The sequence below is a fragment of the Otolemur garnettii genome, unplaced genomic scaffold, assembly GCF_000181295.1.
Source record: "Otolemur garnettii isolate 467f Iridium unplaced genomic scaffold, OtoGar3 scaffold00088, whole genome shotgun sequence".
In the NCBI taxonomy this organism is placed as follows: Eukaryota; Metazoa; Chordata; class Mammalia; order Primates; family Galagidae; genus Otolemur; species Otolemur garnettii.
In genome coordinates, this window is record NW_003852483.1 from 8,199,964 (window position 1) to 8,220,893 (window position 20,930).

Genomic DNA, 20,930 nt, shown 5'->3' on the forward strand with positions numbered 1-20,930 from the left:
GATGACTAATTATGGAAATTGGGAAAAATGTCTCCAAGATTCCCCAAATTCTCCAGATAGAATTAATCAAACCTAAGAGGTTAGCAGCTAAAACTTGAAACTTTACTAATTCAGCTGAAAATGTTAAAAGAATAATATGTTGTTTGATCAGCCTTCAAATCACAAATCTGAGTTGTTTCACCAAATAACCAAAACATTAAAAAGTCTTAAAATAAACTTTATTGGAAACTGAAAGCCTACAGTTTCTAACTGTAGTTTCTTAATAGACCATCCTGCCCTGATGGGAAGGAAAATAGTTTTCAGAACACAATGACATAAAGTAAAACAACAGCCTAATTGCAGTGCCCAAGAAGGTAATTATCAGTGACCACAGCAAGCTTACCTTAAGGTTGGAAACTTAAGGTTTCAGCAAGGGGAGGTTGGAAACTTTCCACAGCAGCTGCGCATACACTCTTCCTCCTCTAGACAGCATGCTGCTCAGTGCTTCACATTGTCCATTTCATTTCAGCTACTACACCCTGCTTAGGATAGAAAACCAGATCATACAACCAGTGAGTGGTGGACCCATCTAAGTCCAATGTTACTCTGAAGACTGTATTTGCTTCATAACATCATGCTGCTCTGTGTTTATGGTGGGGATTTGTTGCCTGTTGGTATGTTCCCTTAGGTTGGCATGGATTTGGACCTGGGACCTTAGGTAAAACAGTAGACATTGGTGGTGACAAGGTAGCATAGTGCAGTCTAAATGAAGTTTGTCACTTCCTTGGCTATAGCAATGACATGAGTCAGGAGGAAATAACTCTGTGCTGTTATAAAATTCTCATCAAAAGGGGGCATGATACACTGGTAGCACAGCAGCTCAAAGAGGTTAGGGGTTGACTGAGTAACAGCACTGCTGCTTCTCCCAATAGGGACCATTGTTGTGGAAGGCCATGAATTGCATGAAGAAGACATCCGCCTCCTGTACACGTTTGATCAGGCCACAGGTGGGACTGCGCAGTTTGAAGCACATTCAGATGCTCAGGTATTTTTTTGTTCTGAGAAGAACTTCGAGAAGAAAGTGTTTTACCTATGGGTTTCCTTATAGTGTTGGCAACTTTTCCCAGGGTAAAATAAATCAGTTATTTGTTTTAGATTGGCTTTATTAAATATCTCTGTGATACATGTATGCCCTTAACATAGACATTTGTTCAATGAATACATAAATAAACATTTTATATATTCTACATATTAGTATTGTCCTAAGCATTAGGTTGCACCAAAATGATCCATTCAAGGAACCAGTCAGTCATGGACACGAGAAAGTAAGCAAATTTTTACTGTTCTGTCTGGTAAGTTATGTGGTAAAAGGAAGCATAGTGGTAGAGTTGAGGGTAGTCAGGTCACCCATCCTAGGCCTTTACATAGGACCTTGAGTTAGATGTGGACAGAACTCCGTATAGGCTGACGGTGGCAAGAAATCAAAGATGCAGTATGTAGGAAAGAAAGTAGATAAAGGCAGGTAAACAATGAGAGTGGACAATCTTTCCTGATAATTGCGAATGTTAGGGGCCTGAATAATTGTCCACACTTACAGAAGTGTCATCTTGTGATGCTTCCAAGCTTCTTGACAAGGCTTACCTGTTGTAAGGGTATGTAGTGGCCATGCTGACTGAAATTTCAAGCTTATTTATTTCAAGTTTTACACCTTGTGTCATTGTGAAGTAAGTCAAGTTTATTCTCTGATTGAATTTCCTCAGAGGTAAATGGGATGATGCCTAATTTACAGGGCTTTTGTAGAATATATTTTATTCTTTAATGTACTCTATAATAGTGATAGTGTTATTATTACTATATTATGATCAATAACTTTCAGAGTATATGAAAAAAATAAGACTGGCAAAAAGACAATATTTAAATTAAGTCGTATAAAAAGTATTGTGGTCCATTGTAGATTATGTCTTGAATCACACAAACCAAAGTATCAGAAGGGTCATTGTATACGACTGTAACTTGAATTTGGCTGCTTTGAAGCCTTTGATCTACTTGCTCGTGGTATGAAAAATTGTGTTGCTTAAGGGGCTTCATGGTTATTGATTTTACTTATTAGAAGAGTTGATACTGCTTAATTGATGGCCAAGTAGCAGAGTCACAGCGAACTCTCATGAAAGGCCAATTTCAGGGCAACTTCTGTACACAGCACCCTATAAAAAAGGAAGAAAAAGCTTTGCCCTTCTCCAGAGATAGAGAAATGACTGGTTAACAAAAAAAGTATTCAAATGATAAAGAAACTGGATTAATTTTAATTCCATTGCTCAGTTGTATAAATAAATAGTGCCACATTATAGATGTCTCAGAATTTAGTTTTAAATAGCGTTTTGCTGAATTTAAAGAAGTCTGTCTCTTTATTTGATTGTCATGAGTGGATCTATTCATTCTCCAGGTCCTGGTTCTTTTAGATGTCACCCCTGACCAGTCAATGGTAGATGAAGGGATGGCTCGAGAAGTCATCAATCGAATCCAGAAACTTCGCAAAAAGGTTGGCTTGTCAGCTTAAGAATAAGCTACTATTTTGAGGGCTTTTTGTTTGTTTGGGTTTGATTTTTAGGGGACGATAGGAAAGCCAGGTAATATAAACCATAGTGATCAATTAATGGTAATGATTCCATGATTATCGTTCTACTCAGATTGTACTCTGCAGGGAAGACAGGCCTCTTTTACTCCTTACTCCCAAAATGTAGCTTTCAGCCAACCCATACCTTAATCCATTCTTTTTCAATTCTCCTGGGCTTCCACCATAACCCTCTGACTGGTGCACAAGATAATTGGAGATGACAGTGTCTGTTTGAGGAGGAGATAAGTACAGTTGGTATAGAAGGGTTCCTCCCTCAAAGAAGAAACTTCTAGCTCTAGACAGAGCTCGGGTAGTTTTTTCTCATGAGAGAGCTAGGAAAAGGCACACAGAGCCCATTGCCTGGAGAGCCCCCACCGGGAGAGAGAATCAGGAAGCTCTTGTCATGGAGGGCATTGATACCAAGCTCCCTCCCTGTACATCTTCCTTCTCTGGCCAGATGTCTGAGACCTGTGGTTCACGGTCTGAGGAGGCCACTCCAACAGACAATTTGAGGTGGTAGGGGGAAGAATTTCAGAGCTTTGTATATTGATTATCAGTTATTTCTTTGTTTTCTCATTCACAAGACGCTGGTTGTGCTAGGAAGAGACAAATGCCCTATGTATAAAGAGTGGGGAAAAGAACACAAAGCAAGTTACATACTGCAGTGCAATTAGCCTTATAGTCTTAGAGATCACCCAAGGAGGGATGAGTAGGTGACTCTCCTTCCATGATGATTCCACATGGGATTGTCAGCTCTTCAGCAGTGCCTTACATTTGGATTAATAAAGTGTGCTTCCTTTTTGAAATTTTCTGTATGTGCTTTCAGTGCAGTCTGGTTCCAACTGATGAAATAACAATTTATTATAAAGCCACATCTGAGGGAAGGTATCTGAATAATGTCATTGAAGGCCACACAGAGTTCATACTTTCCACTGTAAAGGCTCCTTTGAAACCATATCCAGTTCCTACATCAGATAAAATACTTATTCAAGAAAAAACGCAGGTAAGCTTTGAGTTACATTCAACTACTAAAAGATTTAAGTTTATGAAATCACATGTTCCTATTCTATTTACCAATAGAAATTGGCATAGTACTCAGTTCTGGCTTATTGCTTTCAACGGGAATTGGGGGGGGGGGGTTTAGAGAGTAGAAATCCAAAAGAGGTGGAGGGGGAGAAAAAGCAGAACTGTCGACAACAGCAATTCTCTTAGGAAGAGTAACGAGGGTGCATGTGATTTGCCAGGAAATAAAGTGGCTATGTGGGCCTGTTTTTCTAAAACTAGAAAAATTGATATTTTTCTAGTAGTTACATGTATTATTAAAAGTAAACCATCGGCTGGGTACAGTGTCTCATGCCTCTAACCCTACTACTTTGGAAGATCGAGGTGGGAGGATTGGTTGAGGCCAGGAGTTGGAGACCTCATCAGTACAAAAAAATAAAAAAGCCAGGTGTGGTGGTGGCACCTAGAATCCCAGGTGCCAGCAGGCTGGGACAGGAGATTTGCTTGAGCCCAGAAGTTTGAGGTTGTAGTGAGCTATGATAACATCACTGCACTCTAGCCCAAGTGACAGAACCAGACCCTGTCTCAAAAAAAAAGTAAATAGCAACTGGCTTGAAAAGCATTTAGCTTTTATGGTAGTTGGTTTTATATAAAATTACAGTAGCATTTTTTGTTATTACATCTAGGAATTTTAGATTTAACTATGAAAGTCTGATTCCAAGACATGGAGGATATTGGCTCATAATTCAGAAGTAGGTCACCTATAAAATATCTTGGTCATTTACTTAAATGTTTTTTCCTTGTCTTTTTTCTTTACATGGGACAAACAGGACAGATAGGAAGGGCTGAAAGTAGCTGTTTGGAGTGATTTGCAGTATCGCTTCATTTTCTGTTTTTTATATTGTTCGATTATTGCTTATATAATCAGAAAAAGAGATTTACATTTTTAAGAGAATAGGGTAAAAGGTTAAAAAATGGGTATATAAATTACAGCTCTTGACTCTTTCATGACATTGAATATGTTGTTGGAGTTGTGTAGAGCTGTTCTTACTGACATGTTACTTGGTATTGTGGCACATTTCAGTAAGATGCTATAGTTACTTAGTCCTATGTTCTCATGTGCTCAGTTAAAGGGGTCTGAACTGGAAATTACACTCACCAAAGGATTATCCCTGCCTGGTCCTGCTTGTGCATATGTCAATCTAAACATTTGTGCAAATGGCAGTGAGCAAGGTAAGAGTAAATGAATTCCAAGGTTTGTATGGATTTTTTTTTTTTTTATTAAACCAATGGGTATTTTTAAGGCTATTACAAAGGAATCGGTAGAATCAGACAAGTTTTTTTTGAAAATTATAATGAAAATGATTCCACTAAATTAAATGAACAGATTTGCACTTGTGGGAACGGTAGAGTAGATGTATTTTTCCCCCATTCCTCCCACTAAGTACCTCTTAAACACCCTGGATACTATATACAAAAATAAACATAAGAACACTCACAGATGGAGTAAAGAAAGCAGAGCAGCCAGAAACCTTGTAATCAAGTAACATAACATTAATGAATAACCAGAATTTTCTTTTTTGCTGCATGTATTCCAAACTTAAGTATAGACAAAGCTCCAACAAAGTGCTGCTATCTCTAGACAAAGGATTAGAAGTGGAGAAGCCTAGCAAGACAGAAAATTTTTAGATAATTTGACTGCTCTACTTCAGCAAAACACCACAGAAAAAAGCTGTCCCTGCCACTACCCACACAAGTGAAGGCCAAATGGGGGAGTATAGACTTCCATTCTTGTTAGGTTGAAAATCCTCAAAACACCCCAGACTATTATGGTGGTCTCACAGAAGACCAAGCAGGGACCTCAGACTTTCTTCCTAGCAAGGCAGTGATAAGCCCTTCTGCCCAGGGAACTCTTGTATTTATATCCCCACTGGGTGGTAACAAGACATCTTTCCCCCTCAGAACAGCCTGGCAATAATGAGGCTGCCTACTACCACCAATTCCTGTGGTGCCAGTAAAGGCCACATGAGGAACAGTAAAGATGCATTACCTTTCCTGGCCAGGAAGATGGTGGAGGCCTAGAGGGGAATGAGAATTCCCTCCCCCACCACCTCAGCAGTAGTAACAAGGGGTTCTGACCTTGGTGTCCATGGAAGCTGATAGTGAACTTGGACTTCTACTCCCCCCTGGAAGTAACTAGGCAGTATCCCTGTTTCCACTGCCAGAATGCAATCAAACAAAATCTACTCTTAAGATACAGAGTTTTCATTAAAAAACCAACTATTATAATACCTAAAATAGCAAGGTATTGGTGGAAATTGCTTAATCATACCAAGAACCAGGAAGATCTCAAACTGAATGAAAAAATAATCCATAGATGAGAATATTAAGATGAAGAAATGACAAAACTATCCATCAGCATTTAAAGTGGCTGTAATAAAATTGTTTCAAAGAGCAAAAACAAATGCAGTAGAAACAAATGAAAAATACAAAGCCTCAGCAAATAAAGAAGATACAAAGAATAATCAAATGGAAATTTTAGATCTGAAAAATATAACTAAAATAAAACTCAGTAGATAGGTTCAAGAATAAAATAGAAAGGAAAGGAGGCAATCGGTGAGCTGGAAGATAGAATAATAAAAAGTATTCGTTCTAAATAGAGATAGGGCAAAGTGGCTCACACCTGTAATTCTAGCACTCTAGGAGGCTGAGGCAGATGGATCACTTGAGTCTTAGGAGTTTGAGACCAGCCTGAGCAAGAGCAGGACCCTGTCTCTACTTTAAAAAACAGCTGAACATTATGGCAGATGTCTCTAGTCCTAGCTGCTCAGAAGGCGGAGGCAAGAGGATTACCTGAGTCCAAGAGTTTAAGGTTGCTATGAGCTCTGTCTCAAAAAAAAAAAACACAGAATGTTGAAAAAAATCTAGAATCTTAAGGACCTATGGAACAAGTAACAAAAGATTAACATTCTTGTCATTGGATCAAAAAAAAAGAGAGAGAGATGAGAGATCTGAAAAGATAAATAATAATCTGTAAACTTACAGATTCAAGAAGGTAAGTGCCATGGTCTGAATGTTCGTGTTCCTCTAAAGTTCATGTTAAAATCTTAACCCCCAAGGCGATGGTGTTGAGAGGTGGGAGCTCTGGAAGTTCATGAGGGTAGAGGCTTTATAAATGAGAGTTGTACCCGTATGCCATTCAAATTGTTTTTCTGCTATAAGGTGTTGCATTTCTCTCCCAAAGGTCTATTTATCCCTCCCAGCATGTGAGGACACAGAAAGAAAAAGGTATCTATGAACCAAAAAATGGGCCCTTAAACATCATATCTGTTGGCACCTTTATCCTGGCCAGTTCTCAATCTCTGGCACTGTGAGAAATAAATTTCTGTTGTATATAAGCTACCCAGCCTGTGATACTTTGTTAAAGCAGCCTGGATGGACTAAGACAGTAAAACCCAAACAGCATGAACCAAAAAGTATGAGCATCAAGATACATCGTGGTCAGACTTCTGAAAACTAAAGACAAATTCTTGAAAGCAGTGAGAGAAATGCAACACCTACTTATAGCAGAAAAACAATTTGAATGATATTGAATTTCAGTAACCACAGAGGCCAGAAAGTAAAAGATAACATTTTTCATGTGCTAAAAGTAAGTACAGTCAACTCAGAATTTTATATTAATTAAAAATACCCTTCAGGATAATGGAAAAATCAAGACATTTTCAAGTGAAGAAAAACTAAAAGAATTTGTTGCCAGCAGACCAGTCCTAAAAGAATATTTGAAAGAGGTTCTTAACATAGAAGAGAATTCAGAAACATCAAGAAGGAAGAAAATTAGAGAATGAAAATAGAGTGTTAATTCAATCTCCTTCTGCTTGAACCTTCTAAACTGTAGTTCATGGTTGCAACAAGCACTATAACATAGTTTGATATGGTCTTTTACATATATATATGTAAGTCCTTACTTAACATCATCAATAAATTTTTGGAAACTGAAAACCTTTTTTATTTTTTTTGAGTCTCACTCTTATTGCCCTGGATGGTGTTGTGGCATCATAGCTCACAGCAACCTCAAACTCTTGGGCTTAAGCAATCCTCTTGTCTCAATCTCCCAAGTAGCTAGGACTACAGGCCCCCTCACCCAACTAGTTTTTCTGTTTTCAGTAGAGACGGGGTCTCATTCTTGCTCAGGTTGGTCTCGAACTCCTAAGCTCAAGCACTCCACCTGCCTTGGCCTTTCAGAGCGCTAGGATTGTAGGCATGAGCCATTGTGTCTAGCCAGAAACTGCACAGTTTTAAGTGAGATAGCATAATGTGTGCCATAAGAATTTAACTATGATAAAATTGGTTTCCTTGGACTGTATGTCATTTCACTTAAAGTCATAGTGTCAAGGAACCTATTGACAACATTAAGTGAGGTCCTACTGTATAAGAAATAGTTAAGACTATTCCACATAGGGCAGAGTAAAGGGAGATAAATCTCATAAACTGGTAAAATGTTGATATCAGTAGACTTCACCAATAAGCCTATACCAAGGGACATATAATATAAAACACTAGACAAAAACTGGAATTCTAAAATATGTTTAACCCACAGGAATCTAGGAAAAAGGAAACAAGAAATAAAACAAACAGAAAACAAATTCAATGGAAGACTTAAGCTCTAATATCAATAATTGTACTAAATATAAAGTGATCTAAATACACCAACAGAGATTGGCAGTTATTAAAAACATATTAGAGGTCAGGCATGGTTTAATCCCAGCACTTTGGGAAGCTAAGGCAGGAGGATACTTGAAGCCAGGAGTTAAGAACAACTTGGGCGATATAACAAGACCCTACCTGTACAATAAAAAAAGCTAGCTGGATATGGTGGTATGCCCCTCCCCCTCAGCTATTCATGAGGCTGAGGTAAGAGGATCGCTTGAGCCCAGGATTTCAAGGTTGCAGTGAGCTATGGTTGTGCCACTACTTCAGCCTGAGCAACAGAGCGAGACCTTGCATGCCCCTCCAAAAAAAGAAAAGAAAAATTTACCCAACTATATGGTATCTGTAAGAAACTCTTCAAATGTATAGCTGGGTATTGTGGGGGGCACCTTTAGTCCCAACTACTTGAAAGGTGGAGGCAAGAGAATCGCTTAAGCTCAAAAGTTTGAGGTTGCTGTGAGCTGTAATGCCATGGTACTCTACCGAGGGTGACATAGTGAGACGCTGTCTCAAAATAAAAAAAGAGAAATAGATAAATCTACTTTTATAGTTTGAGACTTCAACATAGCTCTTTGAACAATCAATGGACCATTTAGAAAGAAAACCGATATCTAACTGACATTTGTTGAGAACCTTGCCCAATAGGAGCAGAATATGTATTATTTTCAGACTGTCGTAGAATTTTGCTAAAATAGGTTAACTTGGACCCTCGGCCATAAAACAAACTTTAAGCACTTAAAAGAGTTGAAGTAATAGAAGAACATGCCCTGTCTTCACAGTGAAATCAAACTATAAATCGGTATGTTGGCAACAGAACAATGAATGGAAAATCTCCACACTTGTGAAAACTAAACAACGTATTTCTATATAATGCAAAATTAGGAAAGAAGTCTAATGGGAAAAAAAGAACTGCATGAAAAAGAAAACACAAATTCAAAACATGTATAATGAAACTTAAGTGGTGTTAAGACACTCTGGGAGGCCAAGGCAGGTGGCTTGCTTAAGCTCAAGATTAGAGACCAGCCTAAGCCAGACTGAGATTCCATCTCTAATTTTTTTTTATTCTGTTAGTTTTTTGAGACAGAGTCTCAAGCCGTCGCCCTGGGTAGAATGCCGGGATATCATAACTCATAGCAACCTCAGCTTGGGCTCAAATGATCCTCTTGCCTAAGTTTTTCTATTTTTAGTAAAGATGAGACCTTGCTTTTGCTCAGGATAGTCTCAAACTGGTGAGCTCAGGCGATCTGCCCACCTCAGCCTCCCTACATGCTGGGATTACAGGTGTGAGCCACCACAGAGATCTTTTCTAAAAATAGCAAGGTGTTGTGGCTGGAACCTATAGTTCCAGCTACTCAGGAGGGTGGGGCAAGAGAATCACTTGAACTCAAGAGTTTGAGGTTGCTGTAAGCTGTGATGCTACAGCTCTCTACTGGGGGCAACAAAGTGAGACTCTGTTTAAAAAAAAAAAAAAAGAAAGAAAACAGGAAAACAATAGAAAAAAATGAATGAAACAAAAATATGGTTCTAAAACAAAAATTAATAAAATCGATAAACCTCTATCAAAACTGAGAAGAAAAAAAGACACAATTACCAGTAACAAGAATGAAACAGGATATCAATATAGACTCTGCAAAAAACAAGAAGATATGCAAATATAAATAAGCTTCCATGTATAATTTGACAACTTGGATGAAGTGAACCAATTTCTAAAAAATGCAAACTATCAGAACTGACATGATATGAAATCAGTAATCCATTTGACTGGCCCTATGACTGGTAAGGGCCCATAATTCATGAATTATGAATTCATAATTTGAAATCTCCAGGCTCAAATAGTTTCACTAGAGGATTTGATCATATTTTTTAAATAATTAACATCAATTCTGTACAAATTCTTCTAGAAAATAAGAAGAGGAGAATATATGCCCTAACTCATTTTATGAAGGTAGTGCTACTGTGACCAAAACCAGATAGAGATAGCATTGAAAAAAATTGACAAATATCTTTCATGTATATAAATTAAAATTCTTACCAAGATATTGTTAAATGGAGTTCAGCTACTTAGGTTAACATAGACTTGTGCATCATGATCAAGTGGGGTTTAATACCATTTATGCAGAGCTGTCGGATACTTAAAAATCAGTCAATAGAATCTAACATATTATCAGACTAAAGGATTAGTTATGTCTATAGCAGTTAATGCAGAAAGTTCATACTCATTCATGGTAAAAACCCTCAGAAAAATAGAAAGAGAGGGGTCCTTCGTCACCATGGTGGTGAGCATCTACAAAAATCCTACAGCTACCATTATGGGGAAAGCCTGAATTCTTTCTCCCTAACATCTGGAACATGGCTAGGATGTAGCTTTTATTCAACATTGTATTGGGCTCGGCGCCCGTGGCTCAGGTGGCTAAGGCGCCAGCCACATACACCTAAGGTGGCGATTTCGAATCCCCAGCCTGGACCTGCCAAACAACGATGGCTGCAACCAAAAAATGGCCAGGCGTTGTGGCGGGCGCCTGTAGTCCCAGCTACTTGGGAGGCTGAGGCAGGAGACTCACTTGAGCCCAGGAGTTGGAGGTTGCTGTGAGCGTGATGCCATGGCACTCTACCCCGGGGGATAGCTTGAGGCTCCGTCTCAAAAAAAAAAAAAAAAACATTGTATTGGAATTTCTAGCCAGTAGACTAAGGCAAAAAAGGGAAATAAAAGGCATACAGATCAGAAAAGGAGATGTAAAGTTGCCCCTGTAGAAAATAAAATTCTACATAAAGACACTTGGCTCAGAGTGACTGGATTCAAAATGTGATGGGAGACCTCTGTGTTGGTCTGCCTATTAGTACCATCGGCAGCTGTTCCCTGTGGTGGTTGTATGTTTATCTGAACCTGTGGTAATGTGTTATGCAATATGTGATCCTTGAATTGCTACACAGTTCAGTGATGTTGTGTGACATGTGATTTAGTCCACCGCTGCCAACATTCTGGCTATCTGGGATGACCCTGTAGAAGGAATCAGTTGGACAGTTAGGAGGTGCGCATTACTAATGTTAACAAGGCCAGAATTCTATGTCAGCTTCAGTCAGAGGGCCAGTAGAATGGAGTGACAAGACAGGGTTCATCCAACTGCCAGGTCCAAGACTGCCTATTCTTGGGTTAACTAACCAAACAACTAGAAAGAAAAGCTCCCAACTCCAACAAGATTATTTTCCTAGGAATGGCTTCAAATGTAACCACAGATTGGTTGTCCATTTTAATATGATTTGATATGGTTCTCAATTTATTTTTCTGCTGAAAACATTTGTGTTATAAGGAAAAAACTACAAATGATCTTTAAGTCTATTTAAAGTATTTTTTGCCATTTTTTGTACCCATTGGATATAAACATTAATTGTGTGTATTTCCAAAATAATTAAATAAAATCGTACTACATTTAAAAAAAAAAAAAACTTTTTTGAGACAAGGTCTTACTCTGTTACCCCAGGCTAGAGTGTTGTGGCATCAGCCTACCTCATAGCAATCTCAAACTTCTGGACTCAAGTGATCCTCCTGCCTCACCCTCCCAGGTAGCTGGGACTGTGGGTGCTCAATACAATGCCCAGCTAATTTTTCTGTTTTTAGTAGAGATGGGATCTTGTTCTTGCTCAGGCTGATCTTAAACCCTTAAGCTCAAGTGATCCTGCCATCTCAGTCTCCCGGAGTGTTAGGATTTATGGTTATGGGCCACAGCATCTAGCCAAAATAAAAAGCTTTTAAGTCATAGGACATGAGACAAACATAGAAAAGTCAAATGTATATATGTTTACTAGCAGCTATATCTAAGAAAATAATAGTACTTCTAACACCTGTAAGCCTGAGGGTTTCTAAATGGCACAAAATGAAAAATGAGGCTCGGCACTCGTAGCATAATGGTTAGGGTGCCAGCCACATACACCAAAACTGGTGGGTTCCAAACCAGCCTGGGCCAGCTAAACAACAATGACACCTGCAACAAAAAATAGCTGGGCATTGTGGCAGGTGCCTGTAGTCCCAGCTACTTGGAAGACTGAGGCAAGAGCGTCACTTGAACCCAAGAGTTTGAGGTTGCTGTGATCTGTGACAGCACAGCACTTTACCAAGGGCGACATAATAAGACTGTTTCAAAAAGAAAAAGAAAAATGAGGATCATGAATACAAAGATTTAAATCTATAAAAAGACAAGAACAGACTGCCTGGTAGAGTTCTATCCTTGGACCGTACCTACAAAGAATTGCCAAAACATATACTAAGGGTATATATGGTTTATACTTGAGAGGAAAAATAGAACTTGATACCTTCCCCTATCCCCATATCCATTTTCTTCCAAATTTAACATTTTCTTGTTAAGTTTTTTTCTGACTGAAATCTTGGTTTTTGTGGCTTTTTAGGTGGAGTATTGCTTCTGGAAAATCCAAAAGGGGATAATAGGTTGGACCTTTTAAAACTGAAAAATGTTGTCGCTAGTATTTTTGGAGTTAAAAATTCAGAATTGGCAGTCTTCCATAATGAAACAGGTATGTGGAAAGTGAGAGCAGGTCTGTGTCTTTTGATAAAAAGATGGATTGGTGAAGGTCTTAATTTGGTATCGGTTACACTGCATAATTTTTGAGTTTTTCCTGACTCTTGAGTCAAGGCTGGGCTCTTGAGCAATGCCTGCCTTCAGTGTCTACCTGTGCCCCTCTCTGTGTGATATGGCTGAAAACCCTGAACTTACTAGGTGGGGAAAGTTCTCGTCTTGCCTTCTCACCAATTAGCCATGTGATGGAATTCAGGCTTCAGAGATCTCCTTTGGGGGTTTCAACTTTATAAAACATAGTATCCAAATCTCACTAAATCTAGATTTTCAGCAAAACAAGTCTGCATAAAATTTTAAGGAATTATAAATCCATTTTCTTCTGATACGTGTTGAATTGGTACCACTGAAAAAAGATATGTTGGGGTCCTAAGCCCTTGTGACCTTTGGAAATAGGGTTATTTCAAATGTAATTATTTAAAATAAGGTGATACTGGAGTAGAGTGGGCTCTTAATACAGTATGACTATTGTCATCATAGGAAGATGGCCATATGAAGACATAGAGAAAATGCCACGTATTGATGAAGGCAGAGATTGGAGTTACACAGCTGCAAGCCAAGAAACACCCACGATTTCTAGGACCCTCTAGAAGTTATGAAAAGGCAAGGAAGGATTTCCCTATAAATTTCAGAGGTAGCATGTTTGGCAACACCTTAATTTCAGAGTTGGCCTCCAGAACTGTGAGGCAGTAAATTTCTGTTATTTTTCATACATACAACACATACACATTTGTGGTTCTTTATTATGACAGCCTCAGGAAACTTAACACTTTATGAATCTAAATGCTCATTTTCAGAAAATTATATTATAAATAATTTAAAAAGTGGAAATCTATATTGCCAATTGATTAAGGAAGAACTTTTGAATCTTTAGTAATCAGGAACACACAAGATAGAGCCATAGTGAGGTACCATTAACTGTCACCAGATTGGCAAAAACTAGTCTCTCACAGTCAGATGTTGCCAGGAATGTTGCATAATAGGGTCTGTCATTCACTGCTGTATTATAAATTATTACAGCCACTGAGAAACCATTTGCTCTCTTCTTTACTGAAGGGATAAGTAGGGGAAGTAAAAGCAATCAGAATAACTGGGGAAGTAAAGGTCATCAGTTGGAGCTCTGAGAAAAATCTCTAACCATGATCCACCATGAGGAGCGATGAGCAAGTTAGTGGAAGCCTGGGATCTTTGCCTGAACTCACTGTAGGATAAGTAGTAGACACATTCTTACCTAATAACAAAAGCAAAGATAGGCTGGAGCTCACATGTGTCTAACTACATTTAACACTGACAGTCAGGTGTCACCCAGAAGAAACTGCTGGTGTACTTTGCCTGAACGTTGCACATGTGTTTGGCCTAGAAGTTAAAAGAGCAAAAAAGCAGGACCATTGGCTGCTCACTGTCTGACTTAACACAACAAGCTGGTGATCAGCACAGCTTGAGAAAGCTGATGGTTGCCTGGGCCCTACATTGACAATAATGGTAATTTATTTACCATTTCTCCTTTCTAAAACCTGTACAGAGTACTCTGTGGTCAAGTCGTTACCCAGAACTAAGCCAGGCAGAGAATTGGGAGCCTGTTCTAGCTTAGCTACATTGACACAGGATAAAACCATTACTGTTCACCCCTCGGCAATCCTGACATCTATACATGGCTCTTTAAACCATATTTTACTTCCAAATAAAGACCTAATAAATTAAGTCATGCTTTTACCTCTTCCTTGTAGAACTTAAAACATGCTGACCACATTACCTAAAACAGGACAGAAAGTCACCTTATTCATCTTTGGATGATACTAATGTCTCTAATAGCTGAGTCACACATACCCTTATACTGTACTTTTAATATTACCAGGATAGAATATTACCTGTTAAAATATTTTGTTATATGGTGGGGAAATAGATGAATGGAAAAATAAGAATTTTTTAATATGTACACAAATACATGTTATCTAATAAGTAAGATAGAACAATTACACTCCTGGGTAACTGATCAGATGGTCAACACTTTAATCAATCTGTCATTTCCTTTCTTTGCTACTATTCCCTACCCTTTGGCTTTAGCAAGTGTCCTTCCTGAAGGGATGATCCAAATCTTTTCTGAAGGATTGGAGCCATTAAAATCCCTGCCTATATTGGATTTTTGTAGTTCTTCATTCATTTTGTCACTGATAAGGTGCAAGAGATCTCTAGTATTGCAGACATTTTTTATCCTCATTGTATAAGGATATTATATAATTAATTGTCCCAGTCAGTACAGTAGGCACCCCACCCCACCCTACCCCATCCCATTTATTTGCTTGTTGGTTCACTAGATAAAGGAGATTGAAGTGACCAAGTGTCAGATTTTCAGTTTAATGAAATTACTGTTTGTGGGAGCATTCCTCCTCTCTTGGGAACTGAACCTCTAAACTAGCAGAGACTGAAGTACTAGAGTGGATCACTAAGGGTAAAGAGGAACCACTTTCATCTGTCTCCCTTTGTGCCCTAAATCTTGGCCATGAAAGAAATGGTACCATATATGGGTCTCTGATTTAGACTAGATGTCAGCTAACTTTTTCTCAAAGGCAGATACTAAATATTTTAGACTAGGAGTCATTAACTCTGCCATTGTAATACAAAAATGTCAGGGTCCCACCCCGAGAGCAGTGTCCACTGACACGTGTGGAAACTGGCAGCAATTGACTGAAGAAATATAGAGTTAGAAGCAACGATAAAGAAAGAGAAGAGACATAGAGAATTAAAAGCAGGAGCCAGGGTCCATTGCCCATAGTGGGATTCTGGCAGTGGCCCAGAGTGGCTCCACTCTGATTTTGTTGAGGCAATTTGCCCAGAGGGTAAGATGAAGAGGAAACAAAGATGTCTCAGATTGATCATATCAGCTTCTATTGTTATTACAGTTAACCTTAAGGGTGGCCTTCAGTAATCTGAAATCTGAGCCTCCTGCTTGAGGTCATGCACGCAGATTTCTAGGGAGGTGCTAAGCTCCACTAGTTCTCTGGAGTAAAACACCACCAGCGTTAATCTCCTCTGAGGAATCGGTGGGAGGGAGGCATTTTCCTCCCATCACCACCACAGAGGATTTTCCTTTGCTATAAGGGATATAAGCTCTTCTGCCCATATCTCAGAGCTTGAGCTACTCCCTTGGTCTCTGCCCCAGTCAAATGCAAATCTCCACAATGGGTATCTGCTTTGCCTGTTCAATGGACAGGAAATGCCCTAGAAGATGTATCTTTTTCTAGGATTTGTCACAGTCTCTTCTATGACCATTACTCTCAGAGTGCTCACAGACCTAGCAAGGTGTTTGTAAGCTGTATCCCCAACAGGTTAGAATTTCAAAAAAGACAAGAAGCTTCCTAGCAATGGCTAGCTTAAACATAAACTAGCTGACTTTTCTTTGTTCCAACTTACTCAGCTTACTTTTCAGTTTTCCTTTTTTTCTGGGGGTGCTTTTCATTGCCAAGAGTGGGGTCTTCAGTCCCCATTCACTCAGCACAAAAGCAGCTGCAATAATATATAAACCAATGAGCAGGATAATGTTTCATTAAAATTTTGATTTTTTTACATACACAGGCAGCCAGGCTAGGCCATAGTCTGCCTCTCTCATTTAAAGCATAGACAACATCTTGAAGGACATTATTCCAGCCCTGGTGAGGTGTTTTTGTCCAGGTGGGACTGAATCTTCAGAAGGCCATTTCACCATTTTATTAGTAGATCAGCTGCTTCAAATGATGGAGAAAGTGAGGTCCCTGAACTTGAACACCTTGCAGTACTTCATTTGCTGAGAAATGAGTTCTCTGACCAGATTCCGTATTGTATAGAATGCCATGTTTGAATAAGAAAGACATTCTTTTTTAAAATACATTCACAGAGTACGAGTAAGTACAGTTTGCTACATTGCACTGTGGTAAAGTCAGGGCCTTCAGTGCATCTGTCACTGGAGCAATAGATATTGTACTCAGCAAGCAACCTCCCATTATCAACCCCATCAGTACCCTACTCACGCTGAGCCTGCATCATTCATCATTCTACCCATTCCATGGTATACATTATTTAGCTCCCATTTATAAGGGAGAACGTGTGGTATTTGTCTTTCTGTGTCTAAGTTGTTTCTCGTAATGGCCTTAAATTCCATCCATGTTACGGCAAAAGATAGGATTTCATTTTTATGGGTGAGTAATATTCCATCGGGTATATATAACACATTTTCTTTATCCAATTCTGTTGATGGACACTTAGGTTGATTCCATATCTTTGCTGTTGTGAAATAGTGCAGGTATCATTTTTATATAGTGATTTTTTTTCTACTGGGTAGATACCCAGTAGTGGGATTGGTGGATCATGTGGCAGTTCTATATTTCTACATCTCCATATTATTTCCCATAGAAGTTGCACTAATTCACATTCCTACCAACAGTGTATAAGAATTCCCTTTTCTTTGTATCCTTGCCAACGTCTGTTATTTTGTCTTTTCAGTAGCCATTCTGATTGATGTGAGGTGATACCTCATTGTGGTTTTAATTTGCATTTCTCTGATGATAAGTGATATTGGACTTTTTTTCATTTGCTTGCTGGCCATTTGTCTTCTTTTGAAAATTGTTCTTGTCTTTAGCCTAACTTTTTTTTTTTTTTTTTTTTTGAGATGGAACCTCAAGCTATCTCCCTGGGTAGAGTGCCATGGCATCACGCTCACAGCAACCTCCAACTCCTGGGCTCAAGCGAGTCTCCTGCCTCAGCCTCCCAAGTAGCTGGGACCACAGGCGCCCACCACAACGCCTGGCCATTTTTGGGTTGCAGCCATCATTGTTGTTTGACGGGCCGGGCTGGGGATTCGAGCCCGCCACCTTAGGTGTATGTGGCTGGCGCCTTAGCGGCTTGAGCCACAGGCGCCGAGCCTCCTTAGCCTAACTTATTAATGGGGCTTTGCAGTTGTTATTTTATTTTATTTTTTTTTTTGGCTGGGGCTGGGTTTGAACCTGCCACCTCTGGCATATGGGGCTAGTGCCCTACTCCTTTGAGCTACAGGTTCAGATCTTGGGGTTGTTTTTCTTGTTGTTGATGTTGTTTTGAGTTCCTTGTGAATTTTGTTTAGATATAACTTCCCCATTAGGTGTATGGTTTACAAATATTTTCTCTCTTTCTGCAGGTTGTCTTTTCACTGTTGATTATTTCTTTTGTTCTGCAGAAGCTTTGTAGTTAAATTAAGTCCCATTTGTCTATTATTGTTATTGTTGCCTGTGCTTTTACGATCTTAGTCATTAATACCTTGCTTAGATCAGTATACAGGAGGGTTTTCCGTAAGTTTTCTTGTAGTGTTTTTATAGTTTCAGATTTTATATTCAAGTTTTTAGTCCATCTTGAGTTGGTTTTATTTCAGATTTATATGAGGGTACAAATGATTAGGCTACATTATTTGCATTTGGTAGGCAAAGTCCAAGTTGTAGTTGAGCCTTTCACCCAGGGGGTGTACTGTATTACCTTTACATTGTGCCCATTAGGTGAGACTTTAGCAATATTCCGCCCTCCCCATACTTGAATTTAATTGTGTTTTTCTTTCATATGGGCATGTAGTTGTTTTTTAGTTGCTTTCATATTAGTATTGAGTGCATTGGATACTTGTTTTTCCATTCTTGTGATACTTTAGGAAAAGGAGAATGTTCTTCAACTCCATCCAGGTTAATGCAAAAGATATAAAGTCACCATCTTTTTATGGCTGAATAGTATTCCATGGTATACATATACTACAGTTTATTAATCCGTTCATGAATTGATGAGCACTTGGGTTGATTCCACATCTTAGTGATTGTGAATTGAGCTGCAAATAAACATTCTAGATGAGTCACTTCACAAATTTGCAGGTCATCTTTGCTCAGGGACTGTGCCAATCTTTGTATTGTTCCAGTTTTAGTATATGTGCTGCCATGTGATTTTTGCGTATGATGAGAGATAAGGGTCCAGTTTTGTTCTTGTTTTGTTTGTTTGTTTGTTTTTTGAGACAGTCTTATTTTGTCATCCTTGGTAGAATGCCGTGGCATCATACCTTACAGCAACCTCCAACTCCTGGGCAGAAGCGATTCTCTTATCTCAGCCCCCCTAGTAGTTAGGACTACAGGTGCCCTCAAAATGCCTGGCTATTTTTAGAGACAGGGTCCTTGCTCTTGCTCAGGTTGGTCTCAAACCTGTGAGCTTAGGGAAATCCACCCACCTTGGCCTCCCACAGTGCCAGGATTATAGGCGTGAGCCACTGCACCTGGCCCTCAGTGTTATTCTTCTGCATATGACAACGCAATTTTCCTGCCCTTTATTAAAAGGGTGTCCTGTCCCCAGTGTATGTTTTGATAGGCATTCTCTAAGTCCTTGGATGGTGAATTTGACAGAAACATTACAGGTGACAGTGACAAATTCATGTTTCAAAGATATGTGTTCCAGTAAGGACAAAGCACTACCTACCTCATGATAGAAAGGGTATAATATATAACCAGCCTGCCACTGGAGACCTGGCTCATCTCCCCTGGCAATAATGTGGTATCTAGAAGCTCGTGGATTTATGCTCTTGGTAGTTGGGATACACAGTAGCAGAATTAGCTTTGGGGAGTAGAAGTAATGTTTCTGAGCCCACAGATATCCTTCCAGCCTGGATGGCCCCCTTTGTTCATCAGTCTGCTTGGGCAAGGACAGAGTAGCTAGGGAAAGAATAAGTCATATTGTCCACCTGAGATTTAGATCCTCATTTATAGTCTATCCGTTGGAGAGATCTGTCCACATGTCTCTTGTGCTGAGATCTACAACAGCAGGTCTAATATGTTTTCTTTCTCAGTCAGGTGTGGTTGAGAGCGGAGACCATGTGGCCCTGAGCTGGGCATGGACATGGGAATCCAGCCACTTGGTGATGCAAGTTCCTTGAGGAACTGCCCCGCCCAGTCTCATATGTGCCACTTCCACTCAATATTTGGAGTCTTCCCAGTGCACCCCATCTTGTATCACAACTATTACCAGTCATCTCCCTTTGTATACATCACTAAGCAATGTTAATTTTACCTGAATGAAATTATACTACATGTGTTCTGTGTATCTTTATTTGTTTCATATCTTTCTTTTTAGTCAAATAACTTACCTTCTAACTGTAATTATTATTTTTTTAATTGAAGCTTTTCAAGGTAAAACTTGGGATTCTGGCATAAAAGAAAATTTAAAGAGGAGCCACAGTATGCAGAGAAAAATCTTAAAAGGAGAGAAAACAGTTTGCCTTATATTTTAAGTTATGAACATTATGCCATTTATTTTTGCATCAAGATTTTCTACTTGCATGTCATTAAAAGCCTGGCTCATAGAAAAGGCAGTGTTCTTTGATAAACAGAAATTAAGTGGAAAGCACAATGTAAAAAGATATATGATAGTATAATAGTTGAGAAAAGTGAATGTCTTCATCTCTGATCTAACCTTGAAAAATTGTTATTGTTATTTTTAGAAATACAAAACCAAACTGATTTACTGAGTCTTAGTGGAAAAACACTTAGTGTGACTGCAGGATCAGCTCCCTCTGTGATCAGCAGCCCTAGTGCTCTTCTCTGTCAGTACATCAACCTGCAGCTCCTGAATGCAGAGCCACAAGGTATGTGCCTCCTCCCAACAATCAGGTTAGGGGGTGCTGGGCGTGAAGATTTCCTTATGTTCAAATCTCTAAGTCTAGTTTCTGTTACTGTTCCCGGGGCTGACTGTTCAGTGACGCAGAGGTAATCCTGCAAGCGAGATGATTAATCTGAAAAGGGAGGCTGAAGCTCGCTCTGGCATTCAGCAAATACCCATCTTTACTGATATTCTTATATACCCTAAAACATCAGATAAAAGTTTAAAATATCAATACAGTTAAGACAGGAAAGTAAGATCACAGAAACTGCCATAAAGATTCCAATCCAGTACAATTACTGCTGAACACGTACAATTGATACAAATTAAGAACATTTTACTTGGGGCTGAATCACAAAGATGCCAGGTTGTCTGTTCTGTGGGCGCATTTCCTTGAACTAAGACCAACAATTATT

At 39.1% G+C, this 20,930-nt stretch overlaps 1 protein-coding gene across 2 annotated transcripts in view; it reads left to right on the forward strand.

The window, feature by feature from the left end:
* Positions 1-20,930, forward strand: part of IARS (isoleucyl-tRNA synthetase) — an 83,122-nt gene that overhangs the window by 54,906 nt on the left and 7,286 nt on the right. The window contains exons 27-32 of one of the 2 annotated variants that reach the window (XM_003795050.3): positions 912-1,024; positions 2,423-2,518; positions 3,420-3,596; positions 4,723-4,828; positions 12,704-12,829; positions 20,357-20,500. In XM_003795050.3, the coding sequence (XP_003795098.1) occupies positions 912-1,024; positions 2,423-2,518; positions 3,420-3,596; positions 4,723-4,828; positions 12,704-12,829; positions 20,357-20,500 (762 nt within the window). Of the gene's footprint in view, positions 1-911; positions 1,025-2,422; positions 2,519-3,419; positions 3,597-4,722; positions 4,829-12,703; positions 12,830-13,368; positions 13,492-20,356; positions 20,501-20,930 lie in introns of those variants that run through there. The other variant, XM_023516237.1, reaches the window with a different exon arrangement.